Source organism: Oryza glaberrima, chromosome 4, assembly GCF_000147395.1.
Source record: "Oryza glaberrima chromosome 4, OglaRS2, whole genome shotgun sequence".
NCBI classification, from domain to species: Eukaryota; Viridiplantae; Streptophyta; class Magnoliopsida; order Poales; family Poaceae; genus Oryza; species Oryza glaberrima.
Window position 1 is genome coordinate 1,400,615 of NC_068329.1, and position 22,671 is coordinate 1,423,285.

General features: G+C 41.9%; 2 protein-coding genes and 1 pseudogene across 3 annotated transcripts; 2 read left to right on the top strand and 1 right to left on the bottom strand.

Moving 5' to 3' along the window:
• The first annotated feature begins 1,264 nt into the window (after window positions 1-1,264).
• LOC127772247 (subtilisin-like protease SBT3.9) lies at window positions 1,265-11,078 on the top strand. 2 transcript variants are annotated; one of them, XM_052298257.1, is made up of 9 exons: window positions 1,265-1,456; window positions 1,578-1,669; window positions 2,003-2,100; window positions 6,607-6,762; window positions 8,155-8,771; window positions 8,917-8,978; window positions 9,103-9,493; window positions 10,032-10,203; window positions 10,329-11,078. In XM_052298257.1, the coding sequence occupies exons 1-9, from the start codon at window positions 1,268-1,270 to the stop codon at window positions 10,856-10,858; spliced, it is 2,307 nt and encodes a 768-aa protein (XP_052154217.1). In that variant the 5' UTR covers window positions 1,265-1,267; the 3' UTR covers window positions 10,859-11,078. The 2 variants fall into 2 exon arrangements, with proteins under 2 accessions (XP_052154217.1, XP_052154218.1); XM_052298258.1 differs by having other exon boundaries at window positions 10,032-10,245; window positions 10,329-10,467.
• A 132-nt stretch (window positions 11,079-11,210) lies between these two features.
• LOC127770135 (subtilisin-like protease SBT3.7) lies at window positions 11,211-13,727 on the top strand (annotated as a pseudogene).
• A 3,570-nt stretch (window positions 13,728-17,297) lies between these two features.
• LOC127770136 (subtilisin-like protease SBT3.9) lies at window positions 17,298-18,571 on the bottom strand. The gene is made up of 3 exons (XM_052295804.1): window positions 18,306-18,571; window positions 17,964-17,976; window positions 17,298-17,573 (listed from the first exon to the last, which is right to left on the bottom strand). The coding sequence occupies exons 1-3, from the start codon at window positions 18,569-18,571 to the stop codon at window positions 17,298-17,300; spliced, it is 555 nt and encodes a 184-aa protein (XP_052151764.1).
• Between the last annotated feature and the right edge of the window lie 4,100 nt (window positions 18,572-22,671).

The window sequence follows — 22,671 nt, forward strand, 5'->3', positions numbered from 1 at the left end:
GAACCGACGGTAGGAGTTCTACCGGAATATTACAAGAAGAAGAGAGTTGACCCTGTTTATAAGGAAAACCGGACCCAAAAACTTTACAAATGTATAGTTTGCTAAAGCGAAACTGGCGAAACCTTACACAAAACCTTACACAGAAAACAAAAAAAAAAAGCCTGAGACAAAATGAACGAACCACATAAGGGACCGAGGGAAAAGCAAGACATTCAAGGCAAAGCCTCCAAGGAGAGGAACAACGACAGAAGCCACTGCCGACACCCGCCCATAAACTGGACTAGGTTTTCACCCAAAGGAGGAGAGAGTCCACAAAGCAACACCTCCAAGGAGGAAACAGCACCCGCAAGTGTCGATGTCGCTGATCTTGGAAGACCAGACAGGGCTTTCGCCCGAGACTCCCTCCAAAGGTGGATCTACAATGAGGCAGAGCAAAAATGTTGTGTTATTGTTGCCCGAGTCATCGGCTAAGCCTAATGCAACAGCTCCAACTCCGCCAAACACAAAAACTCTGGCACTGAAGATAAGCACACCGCTCCAACTCGGCACTACGACAGGAGTATGTACATTTGGACCATACATGCATGCGATAGAGAAATTGATAAATACTCACCGATGCAGTGATGCTTTTAGGAACGCACCAAAGGAACACGAACTAAACAGTATCCATACAACATCGCTGTAGTACGTTTTTGCCCCGAATTGGGTGGAAAATAATTAGAAAGGTCCATGTCAGAATGTGTTACACACTGTACCTACCGAAATTTTAAGGATATAACCCTATACAAATTTTATTTAAAGAATGAACCATTCGATGAGGACGGTGCACGGCGACATGGATGAGGGAGGAGCTGGTGGTGACACAAGAGTACGTCCAGCGGTGCTGAGAATCGAGATCGATGGTGGTGGCCGGCATAATAGGTTATGGATACCGCTGCTGCTGTCAACCTCGTTGTGAAAGCACTGAGGTCGACCTATCAACTCTTGGCGCTGACCACCTGCCATTAGAACTGTTGGCTTGGATCCAATGCCATGCTCAAAACCAATGCCAGCCTCGTTGGTGCTGAAATGTTGGACCTCAACGTCATGTGTCGTGGTCATGTTTACTTTTTAAAAAAGATTTAGGCATGGTTCATTCTCCGAATAAATTTTCTAAAAGGGTTAAGTTGTCAAAATTACGTCCTGTACCTACCTGGCTCTCCCTGAATACATATAGTTGTCTATCTCGATTAGTCGATGATGAATATTATAAATAGCAGATGCTCAGATGATAGACAGGTATACCGGTCGGCCTATAGCACTCCAGTTAAGAACACAACTAATTGGCATCGGACTCATGGCTGATGCTAGTAATGGAGGCAGAGGCCATTTCCGACTCGTCATCGTCGTCCTCCTCGCTCTCCTTCTTCCATTGCAGAGATCCTACGTGGTCTGCCAGCAGACTGCAACAAAAAAGGTAGGATTTAGTTCCTGTGATGATGAAGTAAAAAGGCCTGCTTCTCTCTAAATTATATCCATTTTGTATACAGTTTGCAAAACTTAATTAGTTCCATTTCGATGGATGCATATATATGCAGCTGTACGTAGTGTACCTAGGGGAGAAGCAGCATGAAGATCCAGAACAAACAACGGCTTCGCATCATGACATGCTCACTGCCATCCTTGGAAGGCAAGAACACCAGTTAACAAATTAACAAGGATGAATCAGCTACTGTACCTAAGATATACCATAAATGTCTCACATCCACTCAGAATATCTTATATTATGAGACGAAGGGAGTAGTAAATTATAAGGTCCATGTTAGTACTATCATTTTTTTAGATAAAGACACAGTGTTAAAATAAAATTTTTTAGAGGTTTCCATGTGTTTTAGAAATTTATAGTGAAATATTTTAAATTTGGATAAAAGTGTGGTCTAAAAGGTATTTTCGACCCAAGGAGTAATTAGTATTAGACGACGGAGATCTCATCTGAAGCTAGGCCAATTAATTTAATTTGCAGCAAAGAAGAAGCGCAGGATTCAATGATCTACAACTACAAACATGGCTTCTCTGGATTTGCTGCCATGCTTACTGAATCTCAAGCACAGGACATTGCTGGTAATTATATACTCGTCCCTCCATCTTAAAATATAGGGTCTTTTTAATTGATGAAATGAAAATTTTTGGATGTCACATCGGACATTTAACTGGCCTATTGGAAGGAGTTTTCGAACACGAATGAAAAAACTAATTTCATAACTCGCCTGGAAACTGCAAGACAAATCTTTTGAGACTAATTAAGCCGTTATTAGCATACGTGGATTACTGTAGCACTTATGGCTAATCGTGGACTAATTAGGCTCAAAAGATTCGTCTCGCGATTTACATGCAAACTGTGCAATTAGTTTTTCTTTTTATCTATATTTAATGTTCCATACATGTGTCCAAAGATTCGATGTGATGTTTTTTTTGAAACTAAACAGGGCCATAATAATGTCTAGCATTTAAAATTTATCTTAAAATATAACAGCTTATTCACGTACATTATTTTCTAATCAATCACAACCTTCAATAATTCACAATCTCCACCTGTTTTTGACCTATCTCACCAATCACAACATTCTCCAAGTAGAAGGTACAAAGCGGTATATAATGTTAGTCGTCAGGAGGTATATACCTCTACCCTCAAAGCATATACCTCTTAATAATACAAATACATGTATCTCTTTAGAAAAACAGAACAAAATACATACAATATATACAAACATGAGTTAATATTAGTTTTTTACCTCCTTTATGAGAAAAAAATCTCAAATATGAAGACGTATATATACCCTTTTTAAGGATGGACAAAAACTATTGTCGGTGATATGGGCCCGGGGGTACGCATGCCGAAGGGAAAGAACCCTTTCATCCAGCCACGTGGCCGCGCAAGTGTCGGGTGGCCGAGGGGCCTCAGGGTATTCCGTTGCGCCCCTCGGGCCCAAGGGTCATGCCACCCCGAGGCCCTCACTCGGCTGCCACGTTGCAACCGGGTGGGCAGAGGAAGGGGCGCCGCCAGGTGCATTGATGAGCGGCGCCCTCGACCACCCCCACCACATTTAATGTGGCATGGACAGTCTTGCGACGCCCAGTCGATTGATGTGCGTCAATCGACCTTGACCAGGCTGCAACCGGTCGCAGGCGGATAGGACGGGCGGCAGTGCACCCACGTCCCGCCCTGTGTCAGGCGGCGTGGGGGCAGGTATGCCCCGTCCCATCAGCGCTCAGCAACTGGCATATAACCAGTTGCCCCCTATGCATGAACCCACAAAAGTCTCCAAGAATTTATAGGGGAATGACAGGGATGTCCCCGTGTCAGATGAAGGACGGTGCTGGGACCCACCTGGGGGTAAGCAACCGTCTTGCTTCCGGCCTAAGGCATGGTCCGCGGCTTGACCTGGGTAGTGGTGGGCCCCCCTCCAAGGGTAAGATGTGTAGAGGCGGTGCATGTGGTATCCCATTGAACTATAAAAGGAGGACTTTGTCCGCTGAGAAAGAGGACGACTGGGAAAAAGGCTTGAATCTTAGGAGAGAACTAGTGAACTGGTTCCCTAGGATTTGAGCTCTCTTATAACAATTCAAACTTAATTCTACGTACAGGAGTAGGGTATTATGCTTTCCAGCGACCCGAACCTGTATAATCCCCGGTCTCTTGTTCGATTGCTATCCACCTCGCTAGCCCAACCTACAGCTAGGTTACACTCCTGATCGTTGCACCCGGTACCCCGGCCGAACTCACAGAGTGGGGGTATAACGACGTCCCGTTGGAGAGGATTATCCCATGACAACTATCCTCTCTACCAACATCTACATTTATTACTATAATTTTTTATGTGATCATTAATATGCCATAGGAAGATAAAGAAATCGGTCATTTCATCCCTAATTCTCTTTTCGAGGATAAATCAGATGTACTACACAAGCACGCACGCCCATAGACGACACTGACGCCCACTAGTTTTGGTCCTAAAAAATTCAATCGGTTGCGATATTTGTATTTACGACCTGCTGCTGGCAGCTCGCTCCTTTGGCTTTCTGCTTTTGTCTAGGCAACTTTATTTGTTCCATTTTCACATGCTTAAGAACTTGTTTTGTTTTCCACGCTTTAATGATACTGAAAAGATGTGCAAGTTATGATGTATACTCCCCTCCGTTTCAAATTATTTATAGTTCTACATTTGTCATAAATATTTCTTATGGTAAATCTAAAAATATAAATCTTGCGATACTAAATTATACGAGATTATAGAAATTAATGGTTAAAGATTAAAAATATTTGACTCATACAAACCCGTAACGACAAGTAATTTTAAGCAATTTAGAATAGAGGGAGTAGCTAAATAACATTTGATTGTACTGGTATCTTTTATCCTTGGGGGAAAAGTTGTTAGGGAGGAAAATGATGTTTTAACTTTTGAGATACTATCATAGTATTTGGTAGTACAATTTATATTCCCTTCGATTTAATTATATGATACTGTGACTTTAAAATAGGTACTTTAAGTATTTACTTATATTTTTTATATTAACACCAGTTTTTTAAGTAAGATGAATAGTTAAATATATACGTCATTGTCATATATTGAAAAACGTAATAGTAGGAGTAATCTTGCAGTACCTTGTGAATGTACCTGTGCTTGGGACTAGGTGAGTAAAAAAGCATTTAAATTTTTCTACATGTCTTTTCACTGTTAATTCCATCTCTAACACTGTAAATTTTATACATTCATGGTGCATTTCCAAATATTACGATGTAAATATCAAGTACTTCATCCGTTTCATATTATAAGACTTTCTAGCATTGCTCACAATCATATATATGTTAATGAATCTAGACATATATGTGTGCCTAGATTCATTAACATCTATATGAATATGGACAATGCTAGAAAGTCTTCTAACCTGAAACGGAGGTAGTAGTTCTCACTGTGGAGACCTAGGATAAGGTTTCTTCATTATCTATTTGAATAATGCTTCAAATAGTACTGGTGTAAATTAAGACATAAATGGAAAAAGATGAAAATAACAAAATTTGATAAGAAATATATACTAGAGATATAAATATATTATCTCCACTTTTAAATATATGGCGCTACGTTTTGAGCAATTATCATATTAAAAAATATGTAAGTAATATTAATCACTTATTTTCTTATGACTTATTTTATTATTAAAGTACTTTAGTTATGACTTACTTTTTTATTTCACAGAACCACAAATATTTTAAATAAACTATTGGAAAACATATATTTAAAGTCTTACATCACAAAAGTACATATTAAATATTGAAGTTATCATAAAATTAACTACATATTTTAGAGTTATGTTGGATCTATAAACGTGGTAGTTTTATGATTAAAATGATACTAAACCTATAGTTTTGTGATAAATTTTCTGCTCAATCTTTTTTTAAAATTTTTGGTATTCCACCTTAATTCTGTAGTCTTGTGAGAAATTTGTATGTTAAAATGTGTGTCAGCGTCAAGGATAAGATATACCTCCTATACATGAGTTCGTGGAATACGATAATACCATATACCCAATAGTATATGGGGATGTATCATTCGATTAAGCAAATACGACGGATAAAGAAGGAAATTATCTTTCTAGAATAGAAGGTGTCAGACTCCTAGTCGGAGGAGATAAGTTCTCCTTAGCCTGTTTCGATACAGTCTCCCAGTTTTACTTAGAGAAATAGATGATTATCGCTATATATACAAGGCCATCTTCTCCTAGGAGGGGATCGAGTTACAAGCCATAGCCAAATTCACATCCAGAAGCAATCCGAAATAAGCCAGAGCCATATTCGTCTAGTAGATCTAGTCGGGCCTTTTTTTATGGGATCTAGTCAGTGGGTTAGATTAGCCATCATACTTTCCCATTGTAACTCTTGTGGTATTTTTATTCATATATACATGTAAACCGAAGTAGGGTAATTACTCATCTTGAGGGCCCGAACCAGTATAAATCATTGTCCCTTGTCTTACATATCCAATCTCGCGCATACCCTAGTTCCAGCGATTTTCATACTTTACAAATACTATCTGCGGATATAGCCCGTCAACAGTATGGTTTTACGATTTTTGCTATAGTTTATTTAAAGTAGTTTTGTAAATTTACTTTAAAGAAATATGATTAATAGGGTCTTGTATAGGCAGGGCCGTCTAGTCCTGTCTGCCGGCGACGGCCCCGCCCACCACCCCCTCCGTCGGCAGCTCGCCACCTCTTCCCTGCCAACCTCCTTGCTATAGCACTACCTATGTTTCCAATTCCTCATTTTGCACGCACGGCCCCGGTCTTCTGGTCCATGCACACCAACTGCTCGACGCATTGCCCACATAGGTATTGACTGATTCTGGCCATTAATCTAGCTATCTACATCTAGTGAAAGCTGTCAATCCTCCAACGTGTTTTTCTAACTCCAGTATATATAGAGTCTTCATGTCCCAATCATGCCACAAAATGCTTCTGAACAAGTATAATATACAGTAGTACTTGAGTATAGCCCAGAAGCATTTGTACATGTTTATATATAGTCGAACTTGTTTTCATTTCTAGTGTTTCATTTCAATGCATGTACAGAGATACCAGAGGTACTCAGCATAAAACCGAGCATTGTGCACCCATTGCATACAACTCGCAGCCAGGATTTCCTCGGATTGGACTACACCCAATCAGCTGGTTTACTGCATCGTGCAAACTATGGAGATGGCATCATCATTGGAATTATCGATTCAGGTAACTCCAGCTCCTCAAGTTTTCTGTGTATTGTGTGATGTGTCAGGTTCTACTTCTGCACGCTAGCTAGATACATTGTTTCTACAATGTTCCTGCATGGGTAAAAATGATTCTGGAAATGGATGTCAAATCAAATATGAAATATGTTGTAGCCACCGGACGTCGCATTATTTGAGACGCGAGACAAATAGGCCAAGGCCCTTACATCCCGAAACACACTTGCTTGCCAAGGTGTTTGGTTGGCTAGTGTTGATTGATCGTCTTAATAGTCAATACTAGAGACATGCTGGACAGAAAACATAGTGAACTTGTGTTCTGTATCAGTGTCAACATTGAGAGACACTACATCATCTATTTCTTGAATGCCCCTTCAATACGTAGTGTTCGAGTCTAATAGATGTCCACTGTATAATTCCTTTATCTAGTTTTCATGATATGATGATGTCAGCAAGATTGGCTTATAATTCATCCAATTTGTGTAGAAGATTCTTTATGCGTCCTGGCATATTCGGAAACAAAGGAATGAGATTATCTATGATATTAGAGCATTAACATGGTGGCTGACTGGGGATGCCTTTTTAAGGATGATCTCTATCTTCTTCTCTATAGACTTAAATTCCCAGAGAGAGCTCTTCTGTTAGATTGGCTTGCTTCTTTGTAATCTTGTTTTGGTCTGTGTAAATAACTCTTCATTTAAAGTTTCATATATTAACTCAACTGTGGGACCTTCGCCAGCAATGCTCTCAAAAAAATATATATATACAAGACTGATCCACTCGTAAGAGATTACCTGCATTTCAATGTATGCACATGGCTTACGCAAATGATTTGAGTTAGCTGGTGTTTCCTCCAGGCTCCATCCACTTTTGTAGGGAGCATTTTGATTTGGCACTGTCTATAAATTGGAGTTTGAGTATATCGTTAATAGTTACCAAACCAACATCTATGGAAGAAATGTAATTTTTAGAGAAGGGTATACAATTTTTTTTCTTTGCACTACATATATGCATAATTTGTTTATGTTCAAAACTTATGGAGTTTGAGTTAATGAAATACATACATGTCTTTTATAAATGGATAGATGGAGTATTGATATTTTTATTCTGTTTTTCAGAGTGGTTTACAACACTCGTGAGTCAATCTAGTGATCTACATCACTTGAACGTTAATGTGTGTAAATTTATGTTCAAAATTAGTGTTATTCCTGATTTTGTTACTTCTCGAAGCTACATTTTGGTCTTGTATTCCGAATGTTTGGTCTATAAACAGCTATGTGAAAGGTGAAATAGCTGTATTTGTAACTTAAGGAAATGGTATGCAGCACATATGTGGGGCTTAGAATTTTGGCATAAATATGATCACAATGAAAGTTATTCCTTTTATATATGTCAGGTATCTGGCCGGAGTCTGCAAGCTTCAGAGATGACAGTCTAGGTCCTTTACCTTCCAAGTGGAAGGGAAAATGTCTTGCCGGCCAAGCATTTGGTTCTAACCTGTGCAACCGAAAGATCATCGGGGCTCGATGGTATGACAAACATTTGAACCCAGAGGATTTTAAAGGCGAGTACAAGTCAGCCAGGGACGCAACTGGACATGGGACACACGTGTCATCTACAGCAGCCGGTGCCCTGGTGCCAAACATTAGCTTCCATGGGCTCGCTGCCGGTTATGCTAGGGGCGTAGCGCCCCGCGCACGGCTTGCCATGTACAAGGTTTGTTGGGAACAGGTGGGTTGTGATGAGGCAGCCATCCTGCAAGCAATTGACGACGCCATACATGATGGCGTCGATGTCCTGTCCCTTTCTCTCGGTAATCCTGGTTCTGAGCCCTATGGCAGCATCCATGCCGTGAAGAACGGCATAACCGTCGTCTTTGCGGCGGGTAACAACGGCCCTGCTCCAAGGACTGTTGAGAATTCACTTCCATGGGTCATATCGGTTGCATCAGCCACAATAGACCGTGCATTCCCCACTGTCATCACTCTTGCCAACAACACCAGCAACTTTGTGGTATGTTAAGTTCCTTCCAGCGGTTGTTCTTTCCAATTATATATTTAGATTCTTGGGTGTATGTACATATATGTTTATATGTAGATAAGCTAGCTAGCCTAGAATTGATGGTTGCACAATACTCGTTGACACCGATCAATTACAGGGTCACTCTTTGTTCTACGAGCAAGACGCCAAGGACAATTGGTATGAGATTTATCAATCCGGGTATGGTTGACGCTAGCTTTCTTATCATCAACCAATTAAGAAACTCATTGTACCTTGGCCATATGCGTTTATAAAGGTTGGAGATGTAATCATCTTTCTTGGTTGATTTATAATATTATTGCAGGTGCAGTTTTCAGTCTGTGGCAACGGCTAATGTAACCCTCGCTGCTGGGAAGATTGTGCTTTGCTACAATCCTACCACCGTGAGTATAATTACACCGGCATACACCATGCCGACTGCAATAAAAGTTTTGAAGGAGGCTGGAGCGAAGGGAATTATTTTTGCCACATATGCTCTTGATATTCTGGACAGCCTCGAAGATTGTGGCAGCATGCCATGTGTTTTGGTGGACTTTGATGCTGCACAACAGATAAAGCAATCCGCTGATCAAAATACCGCACTGGTAGTTAAGGTAACTGCAGCTCGTACTTGGATTGGAGGTGAAGTGCTCGCTCCGAAAATCTCAACATTCTCCTCCAGAGGACCCAGCACACTTTTATCAGATTTCCTCAAGGTGAGTGCCTACTGAGTTTGATCCATTTCCAGGAGCAGTTCATTAAGATGAATATATATAGTTTCTCTTTCACCTAACTATGCTATATTGTATTTTTATTACACTATTCTAACTAATATTGTTTCTATAACTTCTTTTGAACGTTTATTAGTGCATAAAAAATCGATGGCTTAGCAACATTGATGTAGCGTTTCCGCCAAATACATTTAGGAAACACAATCATAATCTGTGCTCACCATTGTGCCTGTACCTGTAGAACAAGTAACTGAAAAAGGGAAATTAAGGAAGCGCATAAATTAGTGTCAGGAGGTAAAATAATTGAGAGACTCAAAATAAAGTAAGACCTCCTTCAGAGCAGGTACTTTATACAAGGTCTGAGAAAGAGCATACTGAAAGAAAGCCATTGAACTTTGTCAACGTGGACAGTTTAATCACATACCTATTTTCCCTATTGTTACTTAAAGACTTCATAAGTTCATTTAGTTATTTATCCTCTGTTGGCTCTCCTTTCCTCACATGTACTTTCGTGTTTCAATAGCCTGATATTGCGGCGCCTGGATCTAACATCTTGGCAGCAGTCCAAGATTCATACAAGTTCATGTCAGGAACTTCGATGGCATGCCCACATGTGTCAGGTGTAGTTGCATTACTCAAAGCATTGCATCCGGATTGGTCTCCTGCTATGATCAAATCAGCGCTGGTGACTACAGGTGATTTATATTCCTAGAAAATACTAGCGCTGGTGACTACAGGTGATTTAAATTCCTAGAAAATACTTCTCAAGCATATAATATATCACTAATTTAGTTTCCTCACCTTCAACATGGTTCTCCAGCCAGCAATGAAAAATATGGTGTTCCAATATTAGCTGATGGGCTACCCCAAAAGATAGCAGATCCATTTGATTATGGTGGTGGCTTCATTGATCCAAACAGAGCCGTTGATCCTGGCCTAGCATATGATGTGGACCCAAAAGACTACACCTCAATCCTTGATTGTTTTTCAGCTACCAATTCAAGCTGTGAATTCGAACCCATAAATATGAACCTTCCATCAATTGCGATTCCGAATCTTAAAGGACCAACAGCTGTGCTAAGAACAGTGACAAATGTAGGCCAAGCTAATGCAGTTTATAAGGCTGTTGTGCAATCTCCTCCTAGTGTCCGGATATTAGTGGAGCCATCTGTTCTACAATTCAACCAAGGCAAGAAAAAGCAGAGCTTTAAAGTCACCATCAGCATGACCCACAAATTTCAGGGGGGCTACCTGTTTGGAAGCCTAGCATGGTGTGATGGTGGTTCTCACTATGTCAGGATTCCAATCGCAGTTCGACCAGTGGTATTCAATAATTATGCAGATCTCTGATGAAGCATACAACTGCATAATGTTTAGACTTCAGAGGTTATCAGTCCCTTACAATCTGAGTTTGTCAGCATTCCCAAAATTGTCGTACCGTTTTATATGTTTTCTGCTTTTTGTTTGTAATTTGTGATTTTACTATACTATGTGATACCTCCTATCGTATGGAGAGAGGTCTGAAAAATAATGGAATAAATGAGGGACATATGTGTTATATTAAGCCACACTTAAATAGATGGAGGGTTATGGCAAAATGGATCGTCAAGTTGAAAACAAGTAGCCATTTTGATTGGGCATTTCAACTGAATTACAGACAACCAAATAATACTTTTGTCATTTTCTAGTGAGTAGAGGGGTTGCCATGATGAACATTTGGTTTACATTGTTGAAAACTACCACAAGCAGATCATCTTCCAAAAAATTAGTGGAAGTTTAATTCTGTTTTGATCCATATATCTATACCTATACCTATGCTAATTGGGCATTACCACCTATACTAGTTTGGCACTCCGAGAGACATTCATTTATACAGGGCATGTTTAGATCCCACGTCAAATTTTTACACCCTGTCACATCGAACGTTTGAATACCTACATGAAGTATTAAATATAGGCTAAGAAAATAACTAATTGCACAGATTGCGACTAATTTACGAGACAAATCTTTTAAACCTAATTGTTCCATGATTTGATAATGTGGTGCTACAGTAAACATTTGCTAATGACGGATTAATTAAGCTTAATAAATTCGTCTCGCGGTTTACTGACGGATTCTGTAATTAGTTTTTTTTATTAGTGTCCGGACACCCATGTAACACCCTATATAATATCCGATGTGACACGTCAAAACATGATGAGCCAGAATTGCTGGATACATGATGAGTCAGTCACTACTTGTTGGCACCGATCAATTACAGGGTCAATCTTTGTTTTATGAGCAAGATGCCAACGATAATTGGTACGAGATTTAACAGTCCAGGTATGGTTGAAACTCATTGTACTTGGGCCATATGCTTTTGCGGAGGTTGGATACGTAATCACCTTTCCTGGTTGAATTGTAATATCAATGCAGGTGCACTTTTCTATCTGCGGCAACAGCTAATGTAACCCTTGCAGCTGGGAAGATCGTGCTTTGCTATGGTCCTGCCACTGTGAGCATAATTGCACCATCATACACCATCCCAATTGCTATAAAAGCTTTGAAGGAGGCTGGAGCAAAAGGAATTTGCTCTTGATGGTCTGGACACCCTTGAAGATTGTGGCAGCATGCCATGTGTTTTGGTGGACTTTGAAGTTACGAAACAGATAAAGGAATCTGCTGATGAAAACACCGCAATGGTAGTTAAGGTGGCCGCAGCGCGTACATGGATTGGAGGTGAAGTGCTTGTTCCGAAAATCTCGACGTTCTCCTCGAGAGGACCCAGCTCATATTCCCCAGATTTCCTAAAGGTGTGTGCATACCGAGTTAAAAATTTGATCAATTGCCAGGAGCAGTACGTCAATATGTACTCTTCCAGTAAAATACATTACATTCTTTTTATTTTTGTTACATGATATATTCTACTAACTAATATTTAAGAGATTTGCTCCGGTCCAGCGAAAAGTATCTCGAGGTACCAGTACCTCATAGTACCAAATCATTTCCGATCGTTCGATCTAACAATGTTCATCCTGCACAGCTAGATCTAACAATTGGAAACGATTTAATACCGTGAGGTACGGATACCTCGAGATACTTTTTACTAGACCGAAACAAATCTCAATATTTAATCTCTGGCTTCTTCAGAGGGTTTATTTTACTGTGTTAATAGTAGATGGACTAGTCATTCCACCGTAGTTATAACTTTGTAATCCAAGAGTACAATTTGTATTTTGTTTATACAACATTAACTAATAGAACACTGCAATAGTTTGTGCTGGCCACTAAGCTTGTAAAGCAATTAACTAAAAATAGTGTATCAAGGAAGATCATATATTAGAGTCACAACAGCTACAACAGTTGAGAGATTGAAAGGATAATGTCCCCCATCAAAGGAAATACTCGATCTTTTCTGAATGTCTTCGAACAACATAGTGATACAAGCCAGTGAACTGTCAACATGGATGGATAGTTTGATCACACATACCTATTTTCTCTATTAGGATATTAAGATTTATCCGTTTATTCAATTATTTATCTTCTATTAGAGATTACCTTCTGTCACTAACAATTTTAAATTTCAATAGCCTGATGTTGCAGCACCTGGATCCATTATCTTAGCTGCTATCAAAGATTCATACAAGTTCTTGTTAGGAACTTCAATGGCATGCCCACATGTGTCAGGTGTAGCCGCATTACTCAAGGCATTGCATCCAGATTGGTCTCCTTCTATTATCAAATCAGCACTAGTGACTACAGGTAATATTATTTGTAGATGTTTCAGGAAAATGCTTCTTCCAGCATATAATGTGACTTATATTATCTTCCTTAATTTCAATATGGCCCAGCAATCAATGACAAATATGGTCTCCCAATATTAGCTGATGGGCTGCCTCAAAAGACAGATCCATTTGACTATGGTGGTGGCTTCATTGATCCAAACAGAGCAGTTGATCCTGGCCTAGCATATGACATCGACCCAGAATACTTCGATTGTATTTTAGGTTCCAACTCAAGTTGTGAATTTGAACCCAAAAATATCAATCTTCCATCAATTGCGATTCCAAATCTAAAAGAACCGACAACCGTGCTAAGAATAGTGACAAATTTAGGCAAAGCAGAAGCAGTTTACAGGGCTGTTGTGCAATCTCCTCTCCGGCCGGCCTTCGCATGGAGTATTTGCTCAGGGAGGCAGGGCACGAGCTCAACCATGCCAAGCGGCTGGTCACTGATGTAGAAGTTTAACACGGTGAGAACATCCACTAATTCATGGCCACCAGAGATGAGGAGACCAATGCTTGTAGCGGTCGATGTCGTGCGTGCTCATGGTTCAATTTTCCATTAGTTTTGCCTCCAATACTGTTCAGCAGCAGCAAATCAACACCATGGCTATATATTCGGCAATGAGCTACGACCATGGGCAGCCAATCGACCATCACCAAAACTCACAGCTACAATAGAGCAGCAGCAACACCTCGTCCTCCTTTTACTCTGCTGCACCACCCTACGCACCGCGCGCAATGCTCTCCATTAACTAGGATTTCTCTGCAGGGTTGGCTGCCGCTGCAAACTATGTGTGTTCATGGAGACTCGGCCACGCGGGCGATCGGATTAACCTCACGAAGCTGGTGTCTGGAATCAGGAGCACTGGATGTATCGTTGCCTTCGCTGGAGCACGCCACCCGCATCGCTGCCGCCTTCGGCAATGCGCGCCACGCTATTCACCACTGCACTTTCCCCGCGTCGCAGCCGGGGTAGGCAATCTCATCTCCTCTCTTGACCCCTATGCTGCCGCGCATGCTGCATGGCGAGCTTGTGGAGGATGTGTGTTGATGTCAAAAAACACACACTGGACTAGGAGATCTGCTTAACTCCAGTGCACGTCCAAAGGTTGGTGAGATGCAGGCGTGCCAGTTAGTTTGATCCTACAACTGACAAGATATGCAAATAGCAGATCAATTAGCCGATCGGTTGACAAGCCGATGGAGCAATTCCAACTGATGCTGATACCAGCCAATAGCGATAGGGTTTTGAGCAATCGGCTATATGTCCAATGTAGATAATGATATAAAGGCGATCGGCTAATGATGATAAATAACAATAATATAACAATATAATCCAATAGAAACCAATTGGTCAACAATATGACATAATAGAACAAGTATTGATCCGAAGGTTAAAGCATATATCGGCTGGAGGTCCGATGTTATAAAACCCACGAGATTAGATAGATCAATTAAACCTTTTTTGTTATCGGCTAAATCTAACTTATATGTATATGCACTCCTTATAAGCCGATGCAACGTCCAGATAACTTATCGGCTAGCACTCCGATAAAACATTAGCATGAACCTATCAGCTTAACAAGATTTATATTATCAACAACAATCTAGTAGGTCTAACCTAACCGATGCAGCACAAGATTGTATATGATAATCTAATACCCAATCAGCCGATAGATCCGTCTAATGTGATGGATATAACAAACCTATTTATAACAACATTTTTTAGGGTATTTATAACAACATTATGATTATGGAGATATATCGGCTAAGATAGAAGATCGGACCTAACCGAGACAGTCCCAATTAAACCGATGCGTCTCTAAACACAATACAACTAGAGATAGAATTGAGATATCAGGTAGGCAAATATATCAACCAAACCAGAGGATCCAAGAGATCGAAGCGACGTAGCCTTGAACAACACCAATGTAGCCGATAGATTCACCAGGGCTGGCGGAACGTAGGACTTACCCCTTTACCGGAGATCGAACTGAACCAATGCAGCCCCGCGTCAGGTGCCAAATTGCACCGATTGATAAGTGAAACCTCAGAAGAGAGGGTGGCGATGCACCGAGAGAAGTTGTATTGATCGAGAGATAAATTACAATGACCCCGGGTGTACATATTTATACCCATGGGGATATACTAGTCCTTGTAGGACAAGAAAGAAACTTTCCTAAAGATAAAAGGAAAACATAAAGTCCTTATAGGACACTAAACACACTTTCCTAAAGATAAAAGAAAACTAACAAACTATTCCTAATTAATAGATAACTTGCCATGTTGCATCCTCCTTGAACTCGGTCACTCCTGGATAAGTTTCATTTAATAGATTAATTTCCTTAACCGAATATAGCAGGAATTCGGCTATTGGCGACTTGATAATTCTCATCGGCCAATTTCAGGACTCTGAAGCCGATATTGACTTTAGGCCGATGATAACTTTGGGCTTACCAAATTTCGTCGTTAACAATGTGGTAGCGGAGTTTGTCGCTGTGTGTGCAGTGGTCCTCACTGGTAGATAGATGTGCCATGCCGGATGGGGGAGAGAGAGTGGGGGGAAATGGAGAGGAGGAAGAAGAATGCCGAATTGACATGTAGGGCCAATAATTTATACATGTGGCACCTGACGTGGCATCCAAGTATGCAAAAACCGAGTAGAAAACCATTGGGGGTATCTTTTGCACGGTATTAAAAGTTGGAGATGGTTAAATGTCCGGTTTTAGAGTTGAGAGTGTGTGAGAGTGTGTTTTAGACAAATATAAGAGTTCAGGGGCATCAAATGGACTTATCCCTTCTTTTTAACCCAACCAGATCTAGTTCCCGAACCCGAACCAAGGGATTGAGAATGGGCCGGATCGGTAGAGTGAGAATGGTTTTGGTTTGGTTTGTACTAGACCCAATGGCCTTACAAACTGATAGACACCGGGGCAAAATGGTACTTTCCACATTGTTTCTCTCTTCGTTTGCACCAGATATAATAAAAATAATATGTCTGATGTCCACCAGGCAGTAGCTAAAACCATGTTTTAGCGATGTCCTGTGACAAATACTAGCCCTCCATTTCCATGTGCCTCCTTTTCTTGACTAGCAACGACCTCTCCTCGTGTAGATAAGGACCTTTGATAAAGGCAAAAACATCGACAGAAAAAAAGGGTGAAGTTTGAAGGTGACATAATTAATTCAGATCCACCCCTATATGCCAAAGAGATGTACAATCTATCCAAGCATTCCAAGCATCACACATGATCTGCCTGTAATTGAGGACATAAATTCGCTTCCAACAAAATGGGCAGAAATAATAGTACTCCCAGCCTGTGGTCGTACTAATTCACATGCAGATTTTTGTCTCCATAGGATAGAGTGTCTATCTTGACGATATAACAAATAAGGGATTCAGGACCCTTCGATCAAAGGATTGTGGTGTCAACCAAATCTGGGCATGGAAAATAGGAGATGTCCCATTGGTTGGACTGTGGTTCCTTACATGGGCACTATTGGATTATTATAATCCAAAGCAACTCTAAATTTTTAATGTTTGATTTTCATAAATAATAAATTTTATTTACATAGATCATTTACTTATCAACAGTCATAAAAAATAGAGCCGTGATGAAAGAGGCCAAGAAAATCCTTAAAATTAAGGGTTAATTGGATCCATGGCACTACAAATATGTCATTTTTGATAAATGGTACTACTATTGAAGATTATCGGCTATACGTGCTACTGGAATTTGGAGAAATTGTAACCGAGCCACTCTATCAGTTTTCCGTCAAGTTTTCATGATTCTTTGGACCACATGGCAGCTCCCCTATTCAGCACAAACATCTAACGTAGTATTAGATAAATTATTCAACTATAAATTCTAACATATTTACACCGCTTGGATTTGGAATAAGATGCAGCTAGACTCCAGAAACACATATAACATTCTATATTTTGGAGCATATGAATTCGCCTTCATTTATACCATTCAACCATTGATCAACTAGCGTCGTTAGTAGCTAGCATATCACATTAATTAGGAGATCTTGGAGTAGATCTCCTGAATCACAATGCGAACGGCAATGGGGATCTGAACCCAGTAGCTGCCTCCATCATGCCATGCCAAACTTCCAAACCTGTAGTCACCCTGTACTTTCCATGTCGCCTTGAAGGTGATCCTGAAGCTCTGCACCCTCCTGTCCTTGTTGAACACAAACACCGGTGGCTCGACGACCATCTCAACACCAGTGGGAACTTGGAAAAACGCCTTGTACATGACATTAACTTGGCCAACGTTGGTGACAGTGCGTGTCTAGGGATGGCAACGGGATGGGTCAGGGGCAGGTTGGGTTGGAGCGGCCCCGCCCCGAACCCCGAACTCTCCACCCGCCCCTGCCCCTGAGTAGACATGCGGGGCCAAATCAGACCCCACCCCTCAGCCCCTCGGGGCCCCGCATTGAGTAGCAACTCCATCCAGTCGCCGTCCCTCTACGCGCCTCCTCGCCTCTGCGCCGCAGCCATGCCTAGGGCCCACCACCGTGCCTTTGCGCCGGGCTTGCGTTGCCCGTGCACCGTCCCACATGCTGCTGTCGAAGATGAGGGGACTGCGAAGAGGGCGACCGGAGGGGAGGAGACTAGGGAGAGCAGCGAGCTTGCGAGATCCGAACTCCGGAGTCTGCGAGTGAGCGCCGAGCGCGTTTGCGACTGTGCGCGGTGTGCCTATGCTGTGCGATGGTGCGAGGGGTGGGGGGAGGGGAGGTCTGGTTGGGGTAGGGTTAGGTTTATTTTTTCCTTATATATGCTGATTCCAGTGAGCTTCTAGGGCTTGCATTCCTGTAACGGGCTACATTATAAGAGGTAATATTCCTCCCCGGGGCCCACTGGTCACCCACGGGTGGAAAGTTCTCCCCGTCCCCTCACCCGCAAAATGTGGGGCCCCAGCCCCGACGGACCTGCGGGGAAGAAATGTCACCCTCCCCCACCCCCGTAGGGGCGGGTCCTCGTGGGGGAAATTGCTATCCCTATGCGTGTCATAGCTTGCAATGTCCTGAGGTTAGGAATAGTGATGGATGGGAGGTTTAGGTCATCAAGTGATCCTTTCACTGTGGGGCAATCATCCCCTGAGCCTAATACTCCCATGCAATTGAACAACTTGAGGTAATCAGAGGCGGTGATGTCGTAGATGAAGCCTGGACCAGGTACCATGACCGGATCAAGAAACCCTGCTACAAAATCAAAAGGATCGGCAATGTTTTGAACTCTTTCATTAGCTTGTATTGGCATTCCGTTGTTGTCATATGTAAAGATCATAATTCAGAATGTTTATAGCTCAATATATACATCAAGAAATGAACATATTTTCTTGGCGAGCAGCCACCAATAGATTAGCAACAAGTGAAAACAGGAAAAAAAAAGAAATTTGGAGGTCCAAGATACTTGTGTGTATGGTTTACTTGGACTGGAAACGTCATTACATCACTCCACCGTGACCTAAATGCACCAACAGCTCAACTGTAGGCAAAGGTCATGCGTTTATGATGTGATTCTGCCTGTCAATAAAGGCTTTTCTCTATTAAAAACAATTAGGCAAAATTAGCTACAGGACACTCAAAAAAACGTGTAATTGGCTGGAAGACACCGCAAAAAGTGACACGGCTGATATACACTACAAAAATTGTGTAATTAGCTATAGGATAGGAGGAAATATTTTATAATTTTTGGGTTAAAAGAGGTGACAAATTTTTCCAAATGGCGAGATTGTGATGAACACTGAGCTCCACTCGATACGCTCAAGGCTGATGTTTGGCCCGCTGTTTCGGTGAGCTAAGATAACTACGATTTAGAAGAAACGTTGACGATCCGACTACAACCGTACAAGACGCTGTGTTGCGCCTTAGCTATTGATACACCTATCCGCGGGTTGTTGATCTTACCGGTGCAAATCAACCCTATTCCTGCAAGCAAACCGAAGAAACAAGTAAGAACAAGATAAAAGCAATCTGATATTGCAAATAGAAATTGAATACAAATGATAAGTTGGGGTTCCGAAAAACAAGCAGACAGATGGTCTAGTCGACACGTGCGCTGCAAGCAAATAGCAATGACTAAACTTTAATCTTACAAAACCCGATGAACCCTGAAGGGGTTTCTAGCTATTTATGGAGGTGGGAGGATGACCTAGGGGTCCATAGGGTTGTGCTCCACCTGGTTGGGGCACACCCCACATGGGCCCTACTCTGGCCAGGGTCCCAAACGAAGTTACAAGCCCATTAGCCCAATATAAGCGATGCAACACCTTGTTTTTGTGATTGTGGCCAAACGAATTGTAATTCGGAGATGGGGTTGGATCCATTAGAAAGATGACTCCAAGAGCTTTCTATCAAGTACTCACGGGCCGAAAACGGAGGTCGTATGCAGATTCGGTGGCCGTTTGAAGTCAGCAGTGTAGCAGGTGGCCGAATCAGATTCCAGCACTTGGAGGACTTGATCTTGATATCTTCTGGTTCATCCATGATGTGAGCAACGGTTATATCTGTGGTAGCCATGGTCACATCAGATTGCCCATGACACAAAGCACCGCCGCTGCCTCATGTGCGGCCACCTCCTGCTCGACGCCATGGGCGACGCATCGAGCCATGCCGTTAGGCCACCATCGCCTCCTCCTCCGCGCCCACCCCTCTTGCAAGCTCCCTCCCCCTCCCTCATCGCCACCACCGCCATCGCGCGCGTTCATCTGCCGCGCCGCCGCAGTGGGCGAGGCGATGCGCTCGCTGGCCCTACCATCTCGCTCTAAGCTGCTTTCCCTCGACGTTAGGGCTGTCAACGAGCCGAGCTCGAGCGAGCTCGTCTGCCCAAGCTCGAGCTCGACACAAGCTCGAGCCGAGCTCGAGCCGAGCCTACTGCACCTTCGAGCTTTTAGACAAGCTCGGGTCGAGCTCGTTCGAGCTCGAGCTCGGCTACCGAGCTCGGTCATAAATAGTATAATATATATTTTAATGATAATATCTTCATAAGTATAATTATTTTCTTGTTAATCACACTAATAAAAGAGTAGAAGATGATTAAAATAAATATATTGTGCTAACACATGCTAATTTATTGTGTAAATAGATACTAATATATATATTTATCGATTAGTTTATTATATTAATAAGGTTAACATGCAATATAAACTATACACGGTCAAGCTCGGCCAGGCTTGGTAGAAGCTCGAGCTCGGCTCGGTAAAGCTCGCGAGCTTTTGCTCAGGTTCGGGTTCGGCTCGTTTGGAGCTCGAGCCGAGCTCGAATCGAGCCTAGGACGAGCCAAGCTCGAGCTGCTCGCGAGCCTCGAGCTTTTTTGATAGCGCTACTCGACGTCCCCTTCAACGACCCCTCCCACTCCAGGACCATCGACCTCGTCGGCGGCGGCGGCGGCCCTGACAGCCTCGCTGTCACGCAGCGCATCGCCGAGGCGGTCCTCTCCATCTACGCCATCGACCCTTCCCCTGCCCTCGTCTGGCACAACAACTATGGCGTCTAGGTTGACGAGTTTGATGTCATGGGACTCTCCCACTGCCTCGACACCGTCTGGCCCTCCGCCTCCATCTTCACCCATGACCTACACCCCGCAAAGTCACTCGAACGCCCTTACGCCCGCGTCGCCTGCCGTAAGCTCTAGTCCACCATGATGGATCGATGTGTAGCCCATGGTGTCGAGCTGGAGGCGGCCGTGCGCGGGTCCGGCGGCGGCCATGGTGACGACGTGGAGTGCGAGCAAGAAGCAGCCACGCGCAGGACTGGCGGCGGCATGGAGCGCGAGCTGGAGGTGGCTGCACACAAGGCGGCAGCGGCGCTCTGTGTCAGGGGAATCTCACAATTGGGAAAAAAATGTCTCCTCTTTTGTCCCGGAAATTATAAATTATTGCCTCCGGTGTCCTATAGCCAATTACAATTTTTTTTGAATGAAAGAATTACAATTACAAAAATTTTATAGTGTCCATCAGCCGTGTCACATTTTTTGCGGTCTCTCCTAGCCAGTTACACGTTTTAAGTGTCCTCTATTAAAAACAATTATGGGTGGTGGAAGGGGTGAGTAAGGCCATCTCTAACGTTACCCAGACACTATCATATAGATACTATATATAGAAAATATATATCCAATAGATGGTGCCTTCAAATTAAATTCTCATCTAATCATGTATATTATTTCTCCTTTTATCCACCTATCCCCTTATCCCCTTGCTTCCATTACTGGTTCTTGTGTAGATATTGTTTTTTTGAAGTCACCTAGAGTGTTAACTATATCTTACTCCCTCCATCCCATAGTATAAAAAATTTTGAGTTTTTGCTTGCAGCGTTTGACCACTCATCTTATTTAAAATTTTTCAAAATAATTATTTATTTTATTTATGACTTACTTTATTATCCACAGTACTTTAAGCATAACTTTTCATTTTTTATATTTGCAAAAAAAATTAAATAAGACGAGTGGTCAAACATTATAAGCAAAAACTCAGAATCCCTTGTATTATGGGACAGATGGAGTACATGATTTAATAGAAATAGTGAATAAGACATCGAAAGAGCAGTTATGCTCTCTGTGTGAGTTGGTAAGGATGCTCTTCGCAGAGAGGAAACTCTCGAGTTTGAAACTTATCAAATGCATGCATGTCTATATATATTGCTCGATTAATCAAAATACTTGTGGGTACTGTGTGGTACCACGTACAGGGGCTAGTGATATTAAAATTATTTTCTTAGCTTTTTTTTGCATTTAACATTTAAAAATTGTGATTGCTAACTTTTCATCAGGGATGGTTCGTGAGTTACAACCCGTCGAAGTTGATTCTAGTACAGATAATTTATCCACCCATCATTGATGACTTATTTGTGTGATGGTTGTTTACCCGTCAGAGATGATATTTTGTCATCATTGACAACTCATCAGAGGCGAGGCCTATACCTGACATAGAAATGGCTTGTAACTCATCACAAATGAGGGATTCCTTGATTGTGATCATAGCAAATAAAATCTAGCTTCAACATCGTTTATGCTACTAGCGAGCGAGCACTCCAACAGAGAGTGTGTGTATCTATCTATCTATCTATCTATCTATCTATCTCCCTCTCTATATATATATATATGACGACTCTTCCGTACACCTAGGTGTATATACTTTCCTTTTTAATGGATGATGCATTAGCATCCAAATTAACCGTGGAAAAATGTAAAATTATTAATTTTCAAATCACTGCATGCATGTGCACAGCTGCTCACTGGATTTGGTGCACATTTGAACGAGAGCGTTGGCATGCAGTTGCTTTGAAATTTTCTTTCCAGTATACTACATCGATCCGTACTGAATGAGTATATACTGTTTTTCTGTTTGATCAGTACATATACTACTTTTTCATATGCTCAGTATATTA